General features: G+C 41.2%; 2 protein-coding genes across 2 annotated transcripts in view; both read right to left on the bottom strand.

Annotated features, from left to right (window-relative positions):
- The window catches only part of si:ch211-193k19.2 (uncharacterized protein LOC100034574 homolog), a 1,126,861-nt gene that overhangs the window by 260,531 nt on the left and 845,806 nt on the right, over nucleotides 1-20,524 (bottom strand). The window lies entirely within an intron of this gene.
- The window catches only part of gabbr2 (gamma-aminobutyric acid (GABA) B receptor, 2), a 187,199-nt gene continuing 180,315 nt past the window's right edge, over nucleotides 13,641-20,524 (bottom strand). The window contains exons 18-19 of the mRNA XM_034240732.1: nucleotides 18,222-18,339; nucleotides 13,641-16,276 (exon numbers count right to left, since the gene is read on the bottom strand). Of these exons, the coding sequence (XP_034096623.1) occupies nucleotides 16,111-16,276; nucleotides 18,222-18,339 (284 nt within the window). The 3' untranslated portion in view covers nucleotides 13,641-16,110. The remainder of the gene's footprint in view (nucleotides 16,277-18,221; nucleotides 18,340-20,524) is intronic.

The raw sequence follows: 20,524 nt of genomic DNA on the forward strand, positions 1-20,524 counted from the left end.
TTTGTCTTGGGTCTCTGAATGAAGCTACAATGGTACCTGTGTTACATGGTTTAGCACAAGTACTAAAGACTTGTAATTACAGGTAATAGATTTGGACATCATAGACGTAGCTGTATTTAATTTTTTGATATTGGCTGCAGGGGTCTCCATTTATTTCTGTATGAGAAACACTGCTGACTTGGGGAAAATAAGTGTTAAAGCTAACTTCAAGTCTGCATTAATTTTAACATCTTTTTTTTACCTAGCAAGTTATTGTTATGACATAATGCAGCGCATACTACTCAAATCAATATGCAATTATACAAATTGAACCTAAAAATACTTGTGGTGATGAATTACTCGTCTTAAAATCTACAGAAATTGCTTCCATAATGCATGGAAATTAGTAAGAATCAGTCAATAATGTACATTTTCATTAACAAAAGGGAAACAATAATTCCCAGTTGCATATGTCTGGTTTAGACCAGTTCAACCAGGTGAAATTATCAACAAGTCCTCCAACTCATATGACCAAATGGGCCGATTGTTTAAGCCCTTATTACGACCAAATATGTCGTTTGTTCAAGCGCTTAATACGTTCTATAATTACGTTTTAAAGATTTCGCCCTCTAGTGCTCCCGTTGAATGCAAACGTTACAGATGGTCGTTTATTCACAAATAACCCTCTCTGTAAAATCCTAAATTGTAGGATAGTTTGGCTATTAAACGCTTTTTGATTAGATTTCTAGCGAGAAGTGTATATTGTAGGCCTACTTTTAGAATCCTCATCCAGTCGATATGTAGGATCTATAGTTTGATATATATTACAAGATGATTTGAGGTATGCAGCAGCCTCCATGTAAAGTTACGGGTTGAAAACAGTATTTCCGGTATCGACGTTTTCATAATAAAATCAATGATCAAATGATTTAACAGTGATATCTTCAGTACTCATCAACTAAAAAACATCAGTTTATCCCAAGCGGCAAACTCTGGGCCACTTCCGGGATGCGAATCAGGAAGTGCCTCAAACTGCAGTTCATCTAGTGGCCAGTAGGAGCAGTCTGCAGAAGGGAGCAATTTCCATAGACCCCAATGTTAAAATGCCCAACTTTACAGCAGAAATAAACATGTTTACATCGTAGTTTCAAAACATTTTATTCTCCGTATAGTTAGATTCCCCCTTCTTGTCTATGGATCCTGGAGTGAATTTTTTCTCAACTCATCTGTTTGTGTTTCCCTGACCAATGAGTGGTCCATATTAAGAAATGGACACAACAATTACCTGGCATTTATACACTGAACAAAAATATAAATGCAACACTTTTGTTTTTGCTCCCATTTTTCATGAGCTGAACTCAAAGATCTAAAACATTTTCTATATACACAAAATAACCATTTCTCTCAAATATTGTTCACAAATCTGAACAAATCTGTGATAGTGAGCACTTCTCCTTTGCCGAGATAATCCATCCCACCTCACAGGTGTGGCATATCAAGATGCTGATTAGACAGCATGATTATTGCACAGGTGTGCCTTAGGCTGGCCACAATAAAAGGCCACTCTAAAATGTTCAGTTTTATCACACAGCACAATGCCACAGATGTCGCAAGTTTTGAGGGAGCGTGCAATTGGCATGCTGACAGCAGGAATGTCCACCAGAGCTGTTGCCCGTGAATTGAATGTTAATTTCTCTACCATAAGCCGTCTCCAAAGGCGTTTCAGAGAATTTGGCAGTACATCCAACCGGCCTCACAACCGCAGACCGCGTGTAACCACACCAGCCCAGGACCTCCACATCCAGCATGTTCACCTCCACGATCGTCTGAGACCAGCCACTCGGACAGCTGCTGCAACAATCGGTTTGCATAACCAAAGAATTTCTGCACAAACTGTCAGAAACCGTCTTAGGGAAGCTCATCTGCATGCTCGTCGTCCTCATCGGGGTCTCCGGTTCGTCGTCGTAACCGACTTGAGTGGGCAAATGCTCACATTCGATGGCGTCTGGCACGTTGGAGAGGTGTCCTCTTCACGGAGGAATCCCGGTTTTCACTGTTCAGGGCAGATGGCAGACAGCGTGTGTGGCGTCGTGTGGGTGAGCGGTTTTCTGATGTCAATGTTGTGAATCGAGTGGCCCGTGGTGGGGTTATGGTATGGGCAGGCGTATGTTATGGGCAGGCGTATGTTATGGACGACGAACACAGGTGCATTTTATTGATGGCATTGTGAATGCACAGAGATACCGTGACGAGATCCTGAGGCCCATTGTTGTGCCATTCATCCACGACCATCACCTCATGTTGCAGCATGATAATGCACGGCCCCATGTTGCAAGGATCTGTACACAATTCCTGGAGGCTAAAAACATCCCAGTTCTTGCATGGCCAGTATACTCACCGGACATGTCACCCATTGAGCATGTTTGGGATGCTCTGGATTGGCGTATACGACAGCGTGTTCCAGTTCCTGCCAATATCCAGCAACTTCGCACAGCCATTGAAGAGGAGTGGACCAACATTCCACAGGCCACAATCAACAACCTGATCAACTCAATGCGAAGGAGATGTGTTGCACTGCGTGAGGCAAATGGTGGTCACACCAGATACTGACTGGTTTTCGGACCCCCCCAGACCCCCCCAATAAAGCAAAACTGCACGTTTCAGAGTGGCCTTTTATTGTGGCCAGCCTAAGGCACACCTGTGCAATGATCATGCTGTCTAATCAACATCTTGATATGCCACACCTGTGAGGTGGGATGGATTATCTCGGCAAAGGAGAAGTGCTCACTATCACAGATTTTTTTCAGATTTGTGAACAATATTTGAGAGAAATGGTTATTTTGTGTATATAGAAAATGTTTTAGATCTTTGAGTTAATCTCATGAAAAATGGGAGCAAAAACAAAAGTGTTGCATTTATATTTTTGTTCAGTGTAGGACAGCAAGCCTATCAAACATTTGCCAAAAGCTCGTTGCCTTTTTCCCTCCTCGTGGAACTTCTGCATTGCATTTGTTAATACAAATAGCAAGCGAACTATCTAACTCTGAAACTTTGAAATAGTCCCATACTACCGACGACATGTTTGTTTACTGTCCTGGCTTCACGGCCGCACACCATTTACGTCACAGCCAGGCATGAGTTAGGGAGCGCTGGATTTGTGAAAAAATCCCCTCTTCCTAAACCACTAATACCACAGTACTGGCAAAACGGGAGGAGCCGAGTGAAAAACAAGCGCCCCTCATCCCAATCCACCCACACCGCAGTATTTTTTTCTTTTTTTTTACCCAAAAAATATATTGTATATTATCAGGGCTATTAATACTTTTATCGGGTTTATCGGGATGACGTCATAATTCCTAATATCAGACCGATAATTATTGGGCCGATAATTATCGTGCACCACTAGTTTTCACCCACGCTAACTTTACATGGAAGCTGCGTACACGTTATCCTGGCGAGACCTCAAATCATCTTCGTAATATCTATCAAACTATAGATCCTACACATCGACTGGACGTGGATATTAAGAGTACAACATACACTTCTCGCCAGAAATCGAATCAAAAAGCATTTTAATGGCCAAACTATTCCACAATTTAGGATTTTCCAGAGAGGGTTATTTGTGAATAAACATCCCTCCGGAGCGTTTGCAATGAACGGGCCGGGAGCATGTTGTTTGTTACACGACCACTAGAGCACCTCTAGTGGTCGACCACTAGAGCACCTCTAGTGGTCGTATAAGAAACAACATACACTTTAAAACGTGTCTCTGGGTCGTAATAAGGGCATGAACAATCGGCCTATATGGTCGTTTTTTGTAGGAGGACAGGCTGGAAATTATCCAGTAAATCATATGGGGGAGAAGGTGATCAAATAAAATACTGATTGATTTTATCCTGTAATCCTCGTGTGTCTTCTCGAAAACTACATTAATTTGAAAGTCCATAGCAGGGTATTCTCACGAAGGACTTTAAACATTACAGTAAGGATCCATCAGGCCCAGTTATTGAACACTGCAACTTTAAACACATTAGGGTACACCTGCTTTTGGAGAGAGCAGAATTCTCAAGGACAGAGGAAGACCATGTCCTGGATTTACTGTGGGCTCAGCTGAGTGTGCCGTCATTATGTCGGCCATAAATATACCTGCAGGAGATTGTTACTACTGGCCATAAATCTGCCTTTAATCACGTATCCTGGTATGTACGGAGGCATCAGTCAACCTGCACCGCACGCTCCAACAGGAAACGGCTGTTTTTCAAATGGTGAAATTAGGATTTGGGACAATGCGGCAATATGTCAAAGGATTTTCCACATCATAACATAATGTAATTATTGAAACATTATCAGCGATGTTTCAATTTAAACATCAATGTTTTTGTTTTTGTGAGGAGTCTCTCGGCTGTTTGCCCTGACTAGCATACTAATACATAAAGCATATGCTGCTATCTCACATGTCCCCTCCAATGTGCCCTTGACCACTCATCTTGATGAGGTTAGATTGCCATAATGTGGTACTGAGGAGGGATTAGACGCCACGTCTGGAAATCCTCGATGCTGCAGATTAATGAGGGAAATGGTGACCAGTGGCACAGGTGGTAAAGGTTATTGGTATCTCAAACCGTTTTAAAAGGGATTTAAACGAGGGAATACTGGAGATAAGAATATCATTATGCCTTAGTTTCTTTTGGCAAATATACAGATTTGAATGGAAATTGACAGCTCCTTTTTTCCAGCATTCTTCACCATTGTCAGAAATCTGTTTTCACCAGCGGCTTTGTTATTGTGCTGTAAGGAAGTGTGTAAAGTGTGTATGCAAAGATTGACTTACTGTAGTTTGTGAATGAGTCATCCGTCAGTGTGAGTGGGTGTTTGTATTTTTCTGCCTCAATGCTTCTTCCTGCAGTGTAGTACCACCTACCCTCCTACCACAGGGTTTCTATGGTAGGATTTATTGTGTTATTTTACAGTTAGCTTTTCAGGCTGTAATTGTGTTTCAAATTAGTATTATTAAAAGTATTTATGGCTGATATTCATACACTTTTTTCTCGCGTGACTTAAAGATTCCAAATCAATGCAGCATTGTATCACTACACTGGGAGAGCAAGGCATAGCTATTTTACTTTGATTATATCGATTAAAAGGGTGTACCAGATGTTTTTCCTAACCTGGACAAAATAAATACACATCTTTGTATTTGATTGTCGGGCTATAGCTTCTTCACCAAATGATCTAATGACTCCAAAGCAAGAGAGGAAATAATATAAATCCACAGGAAAATAGGACACACCTCTTTTATTGGATTATTTTTGTATTTTATATATATCCTCTTGTGAAAATTCAGCAATTTCTTAATTGAAAAGTATCATGTCTTTTCAATAACTATCATGTCATGTTACCCAATGATTCCAAATCAATGTTGTGTAGTATTACTACACTGGACAAGCAAACAGGTATACAGTAGTAATGTTTCCTGAGTGAAACCCTGTGGTTAAGAGCGAGGGCTTTGAATTGAGATATCTCTCCTCTGAACCCGAGTAAGAAGTTTGCAGTGAATATCTATCATATTTCTAACCAAAACATAACCAGGTTATATTGTGGAGAAATCTCAGTCTGGACCAAATATGTCAATGCAAGAAAATGTTTGTTGGACAATTTTGTGTGCACATTTGGTTGCAATCAGAGACCTTAAATAGTTGTTGTGTTCTTACACTATCATAAAAAAAGTAACTGTGAGCTAAAACAATCATAGACGCTCATATGATATTACATGTGTTTTTTTCTCCTCAACGCAGCCAGCTATGTGCACGTGGCCACGAGTTGGATAAACTGGATTATCTCTGTTTTGTGTATTTCTCGTTGATGTCTCAGATCGAGCCTTCATTTCTCCGTTCCATTTGAAGGAGGAAACGCTTCCCTTCCACCGACACTCAGGTCAACTTAATCAACCCGCCTCCATTTGAACAGCACGATCCCGCCGAGACATGAGAGAAGGTCATGCAGCATATACTGTACACACACACACACACACACACACACACACACACACACACACACACACACACACACACACACACACACACACACACACACACACACACACCAAGTGTTTCTCCGCTGAAGAAGCTCGGCAAGATCTGTGACTATCTCTGAATCAGAAGGCAGCGGGAGAGGAATACTGGATTTACTGGAGCTTCAGTTCACTTGATTCCCCACTGAGACGTACATTACAGCCATCACAAGGTCATCAGTCGTCCTGCAAGGTCATACAGAACAACCCTTTCAAATCGTCACATTGTCAATTTACACATAAATATTTGGGTACCACTTTACAATAAGACTACTTATAAAGGGTTTACGAATAGTTTGTAATTCATTTATTAATTAAGTTGTGAACACTTTATAAATCCTTAATAAGCTTTTATAAGACATGAGATAAACAGGGCAACTGTGACCGGTTGCTTGCCAAATAGTGAGCCCACATTTATCTGTACTGCTAAGCCTTATATTGGCTATAGCTTACTTCATATTCTTCATCAGCCAGCATCCTTGGTATCTGTTGTTCACCGAGTTGATTCTTACTAGGTAGCCAATATAAGGGTTAGTCCTCTTGCCAAATAGTGAGCCTGGGTTGATGTATGAAAATGTTAGAACTGGTTTATAAATGGTTCTTAATGATTAATAAAGTGTTTATAACCTAATTATAAACCCTTTATGAATCCTTTATAAGGGTAGTCTTATTGTAAAGTGGTACCCATAGTGGTATATATGTTATAGCCACTTTAAAGACTCATCTTTCCCAAATGATAGGTTGTATGAAATGGTAACTCTGTGCAGATAATATTCCTTTTTGTGTCTAGTTTGAGATTCCCGAATATATTTATTATAATATTGGTTTTTTTACCTGGCATTTTAAAGTTGTGGACAGACAAAGTTCTGCAACACTAATAAAAAAATCGGTAATTTCTGTAAAAAACGAACAGCAAAACCAAACGGTTCCTTACAGACTTTCTCATCAGTAGAATATATTTCATATTCAAATTGTTTATTGGGAGGTCTCTGGGTTGAAACACGCATCTTGAAACACAAGTTGCTGCTGAATATTTTATGAGAATTTTGAAGAAGCTGTGTGCTGTGCACTCCTAACAGAAAACCATTCATCATCATTGGTGTTATGGCAGAGGCGGAAAACCAAAAGACTAGCTTCTAAAAAAACATTGGTAAATCATATTTCAAACAAAATGATTAATCAGTGAATCATTTACTCATGCTTTATATTTAAAAAAGGAGACTTTCTTGAAATGTTTTAATAGTTTCAGGATCCTGATTGGGGAAAAATGCCTGCCAGAGGCCTGTACTACGAAGCCGGATACAAAGCTGGATTTTCGCTTAGCGAGCTAACTTCAGGGAAAACTCTGGGTTTCCGGTCCTACGATGCTGGTTCTCTTCTTACCGGGCTAGATCTCCATGGTAACTTATGCTGAACAGCTAACCTGCTCCGGAGCAGGTTTGGTTCCAGGATAAGAGAAACCGTGAAAAGCACCGCCTGCTGACCAATCACAGCTCCGTGTGCGGAGTTTAAAGCTATCAAGTCATATTAGAGGATAAAGGAAATACAGAAAAACTGCTGTTGCAGGAAACTCCCGGAAAAAAAACTGACTGTGAACGTGAAAATAAATAGAATATCACCTCCCATCTTCAGAGCAATCTGACTAATATAACATTAAGAAAGCTTACTTAAATATCTGCCACAAGTTAAATGTAGGGTAGGTAATTCACTTCAGATACACTTTTGGTTATATTCCATGGAATGCTCTTAACATCCAGATAGCAAAGAATACATTAAAGGCTTTGACAATAAATACATACAAAAATGTCATCTGTGGAAGCCGTGGCGCTGTAAAAAGCAAGACCAATTATCTGAGCCGGCCCGGCTTAAATAACTGGATGGCCTACCTGCCTGTCAGCCTTCCATCTCGTGCACAAACTTATCTCGTGCCCTCATTGGTCATGTGCGGAAGAAGGAAGGGGCAGATTTGTTTCGGTTGTGTACTTTCAAATTCTAGCGCACTCGAGCTGGTTTCTCCATTCTTACCTACCCTACCTTTAAAGGGGACCTATCATGCAAAATGCACTTTTGTACGTCTTTTATACATGAATATGTGTCCCCGGTGTGTCAGGGAACTCACCAAGTGTCAGAAAACACAACCCTCTCTCTTTTCCTCCATACCCAAAACTCTAAAAACGGGGCTGCAACGGATCTGATACAGACTGATACAGATTTGAAATTGTTCTGACGTCAGAAACGGGGAGCTCCGCCTATATTGGCAACTCTCCACCTATCAGGGGAATGAGAGGTTGCTGTGGCATGGTAATAGCATGGTAACATGACGCTCGTGCCTCGCCCCCCTCCTTTGCAGGGTGGGGGCGTGGTCAGCTGCAGCTCATTTGCCACAGAATCAGCCCTTGCAAAAACAGGGCTGGAATACAGCAAATAGAGCGAAATGAGGCATGGCTAAAATGCATGATCTGTTTGGTATTTTGAAAAAAAAACTTCACAGACATGTTTTATATAGGTGTGGCCCTACAATATATTATTAAAATATAGCATGATAGGTTGCCATGGTTGCCCTTCTGTTTATTCTCCGCTGTGGCTCTTTTTCTCCCTCCACGAGGCAAACCTTTGCTCCTGCTGCTGTTATTCATTGCAATCCCTCCCTCGCTGTAATTCTCTCCGGTTAGTCCACCAGCAGATGACAAAAACCCACCTTTCCGCCTCTTCCAAGGAACGAGGGGACCGTGCGGCTGAGCTTCAGTTAGTTTTTTTTCCGCCGGTCAACATGTCGGTTAAAGTTTAAATCTTCCGGACAAAATTTGAAAAGTGCTGGTCAAAGGTCTTCTTTGTTATTTATTGAGCTTTAAAACAAATGACTATATAATCATATAAGAATAAAACACGGAGGACGGAGATCTCTTTTTCTCCCCCTCTTCTGAGCCCAGCAGCTGATCTCAAAGCACGTTCCCCTCTCCTGCAGGGGGGCGTGGTCAGCTGCAGCTCACAGAATCAGCCCCCTGCAAAAACAGGGCTGGAAAGAGCAAATGGAGCGAAATGAGGCATGGCTAAAATGCAGGATCTTTTTGGTTAGGTATTTTGAAAAAAAAAACGATATTTATATAGGTATGGCCCTACAATATATTGTTCAAATATAGCATGATATGTCCCCTTTAAGTCATGGATGTTTAACGTCTTCATATTTGTCTAATATTATAGTTCACTTTTCATTCAGGAAGTATGACGCTGCACTGTCAGTACGCTTCTCCATGTTTGTGATTGGTCAAATGTTTCTAGCCCCGCCCCTTTCATGTGAACGCGCACACATAACTAGATAGGGCACACCGGGCTTGAGTTACCGAGTTAACCAATGTCGTAGGACCGTTTAGCGAGAGTGCGTTTGTTTTGGATTAGGTCAACCGGGTAACTCAAACATATCCAGGGTATGTTGAACTGGATTCGTAGTACAGGCCTCAGGTGTACAGCTTCTGTTTTAGTTTAGTTTATTTGTTTATAGTGTCGTGGACAGTCCCCATTGATCAACTGTCACAAAACAGTAAATTAGGCAGCTTTAGCCAACATTGCTCATTTCCAGCTGTTGTCCCCGGCCAGATGATAATGGACACCCCTTAAAATCACAATACTACTACTTTAGCTATATTTGATTTGTAAGAAAGCCCTTCTGCGGGACAACACTCAGTATATTTCAGTGTATGTTATGTTACTCACAGTGGAGGAATACGTCAGCCAGCTGCTTTTCTGCGGCTCCAAGAGGAACTCGGTTTGCAACCACGTCTAGCATCCACATGCTAAATATTTGAGTGAGGATGAAGAAAAGCTCTGACAACACTCACACCATATATGAATGACACCCGAACGCTGGATGCAAACACACAGTGACACTTTCAGTAACCCTCTCACACACTCTCGCCTCCATCCTGTTTGCCACTGAGTTCCTCCTTACTTTTAAATTATTTATCGACCTCCACTTGCAAGGCTTTTCATTGCAAATATATGTTTCCTTTGCAGTGTGTGAGGGCAGTGTGAGGCTGCTGTGTTTCTGTTGATGTGCCAATTAACATCCTCAATGTTGACTGGCTAGGGAATCACAAGGGTGCCCATGCCTCCATTTTTAGTTCTCCTTTTTTAGAGGGTGGGATCAACAAGATTTTTGACTTGACGGTTGATTATTTCCAATGTCTAAAAGCTCTGTCTTGCTTTTTAAAAGGGTTAGGTCTTACCTCAAGTCCCTGGCAAGCCTCACTACACATTAAAGTAATTATTGCCGTTTCTTCTCACACTGTATACAGTGATTCCCGCAGAAATTAAATATACTTTGGGGGAACGACTCGGGGCGGGCCCCCCCCCCCCCGTGAAAAATGTTGAGATTTTTTTTCTCAATTCCTGCATTCTAGTGAATTTTCATAGTAACACTGCACTTCAGACAACCTACAACTGGTGATGGTGTCTAGGCCTTTAAGTGTTAAACAGCTGAGAGCAGTCACTGCTGTTTTTTGTAGTCTTCTTTCACACACACATCTTACCAAGTGTGTATGAACATCCTCACAAACCAACAAAGAACATGATCTATATCAAATTTAAGACAGAAAACTCCACACTGGTATCTGATCGTCAATCACCGGATAACTTTATTTTAACTATATACACACTGGTGCACAACCTCAAGCCGAACTCTCTTGGTCTTGGTAACAAAACTATCCATGCCTGCTGAGTGAATACATATAATGTTAACGTACAATTAGCTACCTATGCAGTTTGCCAGTATTTTTTCAATTCATGGGAACAACATCTATGATGACCCAGGGACAACACATTTTAACTAGCTAGCATATGCTTATTAGCGTTTTTTTAATGTTAACTAACTAGCAGATGCTAATTAGCGTTTTTAATGTTAACTAGCTATCAGATGCTAAATAGCGTTTTTAATGTTAAGTAGCTAGCAGATGCTAATTAGTGTTTGTAATGCTAACTAGCTAGAAGATGCTAATTACCGTTTGTAACTAGCTAGCAGATGCTAATTAGCGTGTTTTATGCTAACTAGCTTTATGGCTATTTTGTAAGTTGCACCCACCTTTATTTCTCTCCAAAAATATGAAAAATCTCCAAAACAAATCTCATCAGAAATCTCTCAAAAATTTAGGAGCGGGGCTAGTCCTGGTGGGCTACCCAGGCTGAGTGACAAGGTGGCATCCAGGAAACTGAAATGTGCAGGTCACTGCCATCGACACGGGCACCGACCAAGAGGGCGCCCCCCCCACGCCAACATACGTGGAGGTGCTGAGGAAGGATGTGGGGGTGGAAAGCTCCACAGAGCTGGCCGGGTGTATGGAGGACCGTGAGGATTGGCGAACCCGTTGGCAAACTCGTCTAAGGACGACCTAGTAGTAGTAGTCCTTGATTGGCTCAAGTTCACACCTTTTTAGGGGCGGGGCTAGTGATGTTGTCCCGGGGATGCTTAGGAGTTGATAAAGGAGATAATCCCACTGACGTCATCATTTGATTCCAAAAGTGGGTCTGGACTCGCGCCCATAGAGGCTGTTTACCAGTATAATGGCTCCCCCCAAAGTATAATTGATGGGTGGCTCCCCCCAAAGTATAATTTATGGTTTTTTAAGTTTTTTTTACTCACTGAGCACTCATTGCCACCAATGCAAATGCAAATGAGTGCTCACTGAGTAAAAAAAACAAAAAAACACACAAATTATACTTTGGGGGGAGCCATTATACTTTGGGGGCCCCCCAAAGTATTAACATGCTGTGGGAATCACTGGTACATAGCAGGGAGATTTACATTAACACAAATTCTAATTCATTTGGTTATTTTGTTGTCTGTCAGTGGTTGTACTCATCAGAACAGACATTTTGAAGCATCTACAGGGGAAAATCCCCAAATTAATGATGGCCGATATCCATTTTGTAACACTTTTCCTACTGGTTCAAGACTGTTTAAATGGCCAAGATTTCATATTTAATAAAAAAATTAAAGGTAATCTAGGGAAATTCAAACTAAGATATTAACATTCACATAGAGGCGGCTTTATATTTGGTGGACAGGTAAAACAACTATTGCTCAGCTAATTAGTCATAGCAAAAGTGATTATCTTTGTTACACATTTTACAAATATCCATTCGCACTTCATACATTTTACCGTCTTGCATGAAATGTGTCTGTTAAAATGAAAACATTCAGATGATATGGAAATGGGATGAGTGCTAAGCGTAGCATTTTAATTTGAGCTTTTATTAATTAATGGCAAAACATGTTTCATCTCACACATTGAACTCAGTGGAAGGGGAATAAAGAGGCACATTTTGCCACGTTAGATCTTTGTTCCTTTAAGGGTGGGTTTGCAAGGTGCGCCAGGTTAGGGTTGTGGAAGGGTTTAAAGGGTGACCAGAGTGAAAAAAAATTAAAAGATAAAAAAAGGATTTCAGCAGTCTGCAAAAACATGATAAACTTCAAAGAAAGATTTGACCTTTAGGAACCCTAAAGATGGACTAGTTTGCTAACAGCCGTTAAATCAACAATATAAATGCAAATATACTTTGGAGAAGTGCAGCAATGATTCTAAAACATCAACAATTATTTTCAGTCTCACTTTATTTAACGATGATGTGAAAAGTAAAGGCTGTCCATAACATTCAGACAATAAAATAAGAATGTTGTTCAAACCCCCCACCCCTCCCGCCCCCAACAACTAATGGCTCCAAAAAATGTTCAGGTGTTCCAAGTGTGATACTTATTTTATACAACTTTTTCATATCTATACCTCATCTGTACATAACATAGTTACAGATACTGTAAATTAAAAAAAACAACTTCCAAGTATCCTTGTGGCGTATTCGTGAAATATTTCCTATGTAAAAATGAGAATGTACGTAAATATCTTTTCACATATACATATATATAGTTCTCTATTCTTTCTGTAATAAGAAAACAATTATTGCCCCTCTTGCATTTAACATAGGTTTTTGTTTTTCTGTTTTAAACTTTTTATCTGAACTGAACTCCATGTGATACCACATATCAAACTGACAAAACAGTAACAGTATGGACCTGTGTGTTTTTCCACTAAATATATACGTCATATTGTTATATTTTTGGACATGTATGTTTCGTGTTCTCCAGAAACCCTGATGATGACACATACAAAGATATAATTAAATACGTATATATGTCACTTGGTTCTGAAAACTGAAAAGGTAAAAAGACCTGTAGCAAATACAAACCATCGTCATGATTCATTACAGGAAATGATGAGCCCTTGACCTACCACGATTGCATTTGAACGATTTTTCATCAATGTTGAAAAAAAGTTGGAAATGAATCTTAATAAAAGAAGAAGCAAAAAACCAGGGCACATATAACAGAAAATAGAACAATACCTGATGATCTGCATTTGGCATTTTAGATGGACTAAAAAAACGTCATTTTGTAATTTTGGTAAATGCCAGGAGTGGGTTATTAGGATTGATCGTTTGCTACTACTTTCACTTTATTGCCCTCAGTGAATAACTGCTAAACCAGTAGCATAGTCGATATGATGATGTCGAGTTTGTCCACTGAGAATCTTGGCATTGACACGTGTGAGCTGATCAACAGGTTAATTTAAAAATCCAAATCGTAGGTGAGAGGATGAAACGACAGAGTGGATTTGTCACGACAGTTTTCAAAAAACAGTTACCTCTGTGAATTATACATTTCATTTCATGCCGTCTTGAGAAAGCCAAATACCAAATATTCCATACATGGACACCATCATCGGGGTATCAGCAAATTGTACACAATCACATATAATGTAATATATAAAATGTGCAGTTGGGTTTTCTTCTCCCGTAGGAAGATCCAACCCTCTGACAATGTCTCGCACTCGCTTCTCAAGTGACTCGTGATTCTCTGTTGGCAAAGGTGCGGGAGAAGCCGTGACTCCTGGGAGGTCTGTGCTCGGGGTTTCCCTGCTCCTGTGCTCAGCAGGGGCTGGAAGGGGAGGAGCTCTGAGGGGAAGTCACCCTGATATGTCCGACAGCAGGTGGACGTCTGCTAGCTTCACTCCGACTCTGTATCCGGCCTTACAGCTGAAGACAGTGTTTCTGATCAGACATCGACTCGCAGAAGTGGAGTTTGGCCACGTCCTCCCACTCTGTCCCATGCATTGAGACATTTAATTGAAATAGACCTATGACACGCTGTTCAGTTTACAGATGTGGTTGTAGTTCTCTGGGTCTCCCCCTGTTAATGTACTGTGGGTCCTGCAGGCTACAATATAAGACAACAGGCACAGCTTTCAACAAACGCCTTAAAAACTAAAAACCAAGACACCAATGGTGAAACATATGCTAAGAACAAACCTTCTCACACTCTATAGAAAGTCCTTTTTTTTTTTTTGTCCGGAGGCTCTCTTTGCTTTTCTCCTGCATGAGGACAGTTATACAAAAAAGAAAAAAAGACGACACCGTGTCGACGACTGTTTTGCTCAGTGCAGCCTTTTTGGGCCCAGTTCAACGGCACTGAATAACATCTCCATAGCAACTGAGGTATGTTCACTGTTGCTAAGTGTGAAGTGATTTTTCTTGACACTCAATACGACAGAAAGCCCTGTGTCTGTGCTTTATGCTCTTTCACTGTGACCAGCAGTGGTGTCTTCACCGACTTGGGGCGTTCATCGTCTTCACTACCACTCGTGGAAATTCAGGTCAGCCATTTCATCCAAACTTGTTGTGGAACTGGTAGACCTACATCCTTTCCAGCATCACTTCTTTAGTGGTATTTCCTTGTCGTGAACCCGTCCCCCGTGTCTGTGCTGGTTAACTGTGAGGGCTCGATCAGAGGGACGTCCCAACCGTCTGTAGAGACCCCTCTGTGGGGGTCAATATGACCAGGCCCGTCTGAAAAGCACCGGAGTGAATAAGGTGCTCTCTTAAGTGTTCATCTGAATGTGTGCATTTCTTGGCATATAACACACATAAATAATAACTGTGGAACACTCTTACGGTGCCTCATAGCTCGATTTGCTAACATATGCAGCCTGGGAGACCTGTTAAAAGGCAAAGCATCAATATTCTGTATAACATGCTTTCCGAGGACATATTAAGCATATTTTAAAATATGAAAGATCTATGCAAAGTTTGATGTGAAATCTCTGATGGAACCAGTGGTGCAAATTTAGCAAAGTGGGAAAAAAGAGCCATGTGTTAGAGCAACAGGCCTCTGGTGCCTCTTCCTGTTCAGTGACTCACAAGCTTAGATGTATCTTACTTTGCTGCCCATAAGCTAATCTATCAACAGTAACACAAACCGATTCAGATCTCTTTCATAAGCCTATTTCTTTGTAGGTTGCCTTGTCATGATTGCCTGCCTCTCTCACAACGTCTACACATAGAACCCCTTTTAATTGTCCATTCACAGCATATACAAAGCTTACAGTACATCAAAGTCAGAAATTATAGTATTTACATGTCTCCACAAGAACGGGAAGGGATCAGGGAGTAAATTGGATGATTTTCCTTTGTTGGGTTTTTGTAAATTCAACGTCTTCTCACCGGTATATAGTCACTGAAGCGGTGAAATACTCCAGTTAGATGACGAGTCATACGAACAACAGATAAGGAGCAGAAACAGGCGGTCCCCTCTGAAGCAGATAAGGCTACACACAGGTCAGGGAGTCCACGCTGCTCTGATCGGGGGTCAGTGTGTTTGTGCATATGTATATATGTTTGTGTTTGTTTGACTGTGAATATGTGAATATGCCTGGGCAAGGGGAGCAGATGAACAAGGGGGACATTGCTGTGAATCATGGGAGTTTGTTAGTGTCATCCAGTGCCCACTCTGTCTCCTCCCACCCCTTCCTGACTGAGGGTTCCAGTTCTCAAGAGAGGCAGGGGTGAAGAGAAGTATGAAGAGTGAAACTCGGCCCCACCTTCCTCTCTTCTCCCCCTGTCCTCCTTGTTGCGAGACAAAATACGCACGAACGCTGATGATATCAGTCTATTTGTTGTAGAAAAAAAGAACCATATATGTCTCCTCTGCAAAGAGCCAGGTGGGGGGGGGTGAAGGAAGCTCACAGGCCAGAGACCATCACCCGGTAAGAGGGGGGCATGTGTCTGTGCCGTGGGCTGGAACCAGGGCTGCCGTTGGGGCTGGTGCAGCTGGCGTCCACCCCTCCTATGGAGGGCAGGTAGGCGTGGTGCAGGATGGGAAGCTGCAAGGAGAGGCGGCGCTGTATGCTGGAAATAAAGAATATACAATGTAAGAGATAGAGAGTGATAAAGTACATTAACTATAAATAAATAAATAAAGATTGAGATTAATTTAAGTAATTTTGCGGTAGTTCACGTGTATTTTTATTACATTTATTTGTGTTTTTTCCCTTTTAATCCATATTTTCAAATGTTATGATCAACGTTGACTTTGAAGATTATACACTTACTAGCCCGTTTGCCAATAATTGACATTAATTCTGGTGTAAACCATCCTGACCAGCACATCCTTATTCCCCCCCACTTACTGTACATAATGGGCACTAAAGTTCCAGTAAGGGCATTGAACATGTTTTGTATAAAAGCTCTGCAAAGTCCTATTAAATGTAAAAATGTGGGATTCAGGGTTGGATTTACATTTAACATATTATTAACTTTAAATTCCAATACCATCCCTTACCTATAAAGTAGTAAATCTCAGCGCCAATACACCCCCTGCTCATTCATTCTAAGCACTTACCTACTGTACTGCATATTTATTTACACAGTATATTATAACTATTGCAGAGTCCTGAAAAAAGGCTCAATGGACAATGATTGGTTGTTTTTACCAGCATGTTTAAATGGAGTACTAATGTAGAAACATGCAGCTACAGAGATGAAACACTGACATGATGAAGGTGGATCACAACAGTCAGGTGAAGAAGTTTACACCAGCCCTCAGGATTTCTTCTAATTGTTTTTTTCTGTGTTCTTTAGCGCCCTCATTCTTTTCTTCACTAAACCCTTAATCCACCGTGCCTCTCAGCTTCTGGGATCATCTGACAAAAAGAACATTTCATGCTTCCGCCTGCTGTGACTCTTCGCACCCTGCCTCGCCAGAGCTAGCACCACTGCCAGCCGTTTGCAAGGAAATTACATAACCAAATGCCAGTTATGTAAAAAGTTAAGAGAGGGGGGGTGGGGGGATGTAATCCAAGCATCCAAAGACCTAGAAACATTTCTTAATTATAAATACATATGAATTGTCCTCAGGCCTATTCACTTATTCTGACCTGTCCTATTTGGGAGGGAAAACCAATTCTCCTGGCTCATAAAGGATTTATTTGTATTTATGGATGTATCATATAGGACACAGACAACACATTGAACATGGTGCACCTGGTGCTTGACTTTTGTCATTCCTCTACATTTACTCTCATCATACCTTTTTTCTCACTTATTTTTATTTGTCTCTTCTTTCTCTCTCCCTGCCTCTTCGTCTCTTTTCCCTCCATGTGATCAAACATTTATGCGGCATGGGAATAGCTGCGAGTGTTCCTTTACTTCTGTTCTCCTCCCTGCCTATTTTCAGAGCTTGTTCCAATGCGAGCTGTAAATCACTGGTTACATAAGCCTGTGAGTCTCTACCTCTTTCTTTCTCTCCTCGTCTTTGTCTCTCTTTCCCATCTTAACGTCCTTCTTGCTTAATCTAACTTCTTCCTGTAACTGCCCTCTCTTCAATATTTGTAATAATATGTATCCCTCTACGTAGTGCATTGTGAGTCTATAAGCAAATGTGGGAGGGAGAGCTCTCAATGATGCATGAAGTGTTCCCCCCCATTGATGAAGTCAACATCCCTCACCTTTGCTTGCTTATAAATAGTAAATCACTATTTGTTGGTATGGAGATCATCTCCTTTTAGAAGTTGGGACAACAAATCAATCAGCTGCAGGTCTCTGGATCACAACATGTGTTTATATGTGTTTGACGGTAAGTATATATGCCTCAGTGTGATGGGAGAGTATGTGGTAATATGTATGTTGACGTGCGTGGGAGAGAGAAGTACATGCTTTTCGCAGGGCTCTGTTGCCAGAGCAACCGCCTGAGAGCTGGTGGTGGTTGCGATACGTGTGACGTGTAGTCTGATGAAAAAGCTGACAAGACAGAGGGGAGAGGGGGGAGACGTGCTGAAGATATAGGAGCGCTCACTGTTCGGGGGAGTTGATATCCTCCAGGGGACCTCTGTTTATTCTGGAAGGATCCATGGAGCCCCACTGAGCCTGAGGTTTCTGCTCCAGGTGGTTCTTCAGTATCGACTTCTCTCCATCTGCATTGAAACACATTGTGAAATACATGGCAGGCGGTGTCATAGTTAACTGCTCAGGAGTTGTAAGTCACACGCACCAGGCACCTGAGACTCTGAGGGATTTGTTGGATAAGCCTATGGCTGTAACACCTGAGTCTGGATCCATGTTTAAATCTTTAACTGGTTTGGAGGTGTGGTAGGCATGGGCGTGAGAGGGGCTTCTTGTTGTACGCTGTTACTTAGATCCTGATGCAATGCAAAAAGCAACATGAATATTTTCATCCAGGTCATGTCGATATGCGGATACCAAATGAATGAATGTTTTCGTAGCAATCCAGATCTGCGTTTTCATTAGATACAGTACACAAAGTGACTCTTTTGGCCGGTTGCCGAAGTGTGAAAACATGTTTGTTAGTCAAAAACAGTGATCTTAAAATATGTCACAATTTCTTGCAGCTGTCTGTAAACTGTCTCCTTTCTTCAAAATGAAACAGATTGCATAATCTGTCAAACGCAGGAGGATATTTAAAGCACAGGTACAAAATAACACTGCGTGGGACAAATCTGAAAAGTGGAAGCAGAAACAAAGAGAAAGAAATCATCAAAGTGATAAAGAAAAGAGACAGAGCTCCTCTCCAGACAGGAAGGCAGAGGAGATGGAATAAAAGCTTCCTAACATGATTTCTTCATTCTCCAGATGTAGCAGAGCCAGACGATGAGGTTGAAACACAATCAGAAGTGTAGTAAACAGCATTTCTCATTTTCAAAAATGGTATATGGAGAGTAATGGGGTGATCTTTTCCCCCGTACAGAGTTTTCTCTCCAGTTGTTCCAGATGTTCCCAGCACTTGCTGACCTGATTCCAGTCCGCACCCCGGACATCTGAGCTCACTGAACTATTTCTGAGCAGACTAGTCCTCTTCGCATTTTGAGAAAGCCTAACCTTGTAGCACTCGGAGCTGTGTTAAAAGCAGGGACACAGATATTTATACACCTTATTATGGATTCAGAATATGTGTTCATGCCACAAAGAAAGTACTAGGTTGTTGAGTTTATTTTTTAATTAATAAAGACCCCAAGGCCAGCACACTAATTGAACTGTACAATAAAACTAATTGTTTAATGTGCATTTTACTTAAAGCAGAATCAGCCTGTTTGCAACAGGGCTGTAATAGAGGGGTATGAGCAGTATGAGACATGGCTGCAATGCGTGATCTGTTTGGTATTTTAAGCAAAAAACTTCACCGACATGTTTTGTATAGGTATGACCCTACAATATATGTTTCCAATATAGCATAATAGGTCCACTTTAAACTATATTCAGCTTTAACAGCTGTTTAGTGTGCCTGTGTCAATGATAAGCTAATGGTTAATGGTTCAAAATGTAAAGAAATGAAGCTCATGTATGAAGTTGAATGAGGAAGACTAGCTTCAACATTCTTCCTCTCTCTCTCACTGACCCAGCTGCCTCTAATAGGCTCATCATAGCGTCACTGTGTTAGTTAACCAACCAACTCCATCCACCTCCCCTGACCAGGTTAAGCTCATCACAAGTCCACTTCTCACCAAATCTAGATCTGCAGCATCCTCTGTATTCCATCATCATCACCATCCGTTTCTAGTGCAACTCCCCCCTTAAGATACAAAGACTATTCCAATCTCTATCATCTAAGGGACATGTCAATGCATATTGTATAATCAGAAATGTCTCTCCTAATGGAAATGACAGCCTATTTAATAAAAATGACCTCTATCTTTTCCAGCCTAAAATACGGCTGAAAACTGCACTTTAAATGTCATCCAGAGAGAGAGAGAGAGAGAGAGAGAGAGAGAGAGAGAGAGAGAGAGAGAGAGAGAGAGAGAGAGAGAGAGAGAGAGAGAGAGAGAGAGAGAGAGAGAGAGAGAGAGAGAGAGAATAATATGTACGATCTGGTTAAATCAATGTATTTAGGGAATAAGTGTGCTGTTAACATTGGAGACAAACAAACTGAATTCTTCACCCAGAGAAGAGGCGTTCGTCAGGGTTGCAATTTAAGTCCCACTTTATTTAATATATATATAAATGAACTTGCTGTTCAGTTGGATCACTGTGCTGCTCCTGGCCTCTCCCTCCTAGATAGAGAGGTGAAGTGTCTGCTTTATGCTGATGACCTTGTTCTGCTGTCTCCTACTGAACAAGGACTACAACAACAGCTGGACATAGTAG

This window comes from Gymnodraco acuticeps, unplaced genomic scaffold, assembly GCF_902827175.1.
Source record: "Gymnodraco acuticeps unplaced genomic scaffold, fGymAcu1.1, whole genome shotgun sequence".
NCBI classification, from domain to species: domain Eukaryota; kingdom Metazoa; phylum Chordata; class Actinopteri; order Perciformes; family Bathydraconidae; genus Gymnodraco; species Gymnodraco acuticeps.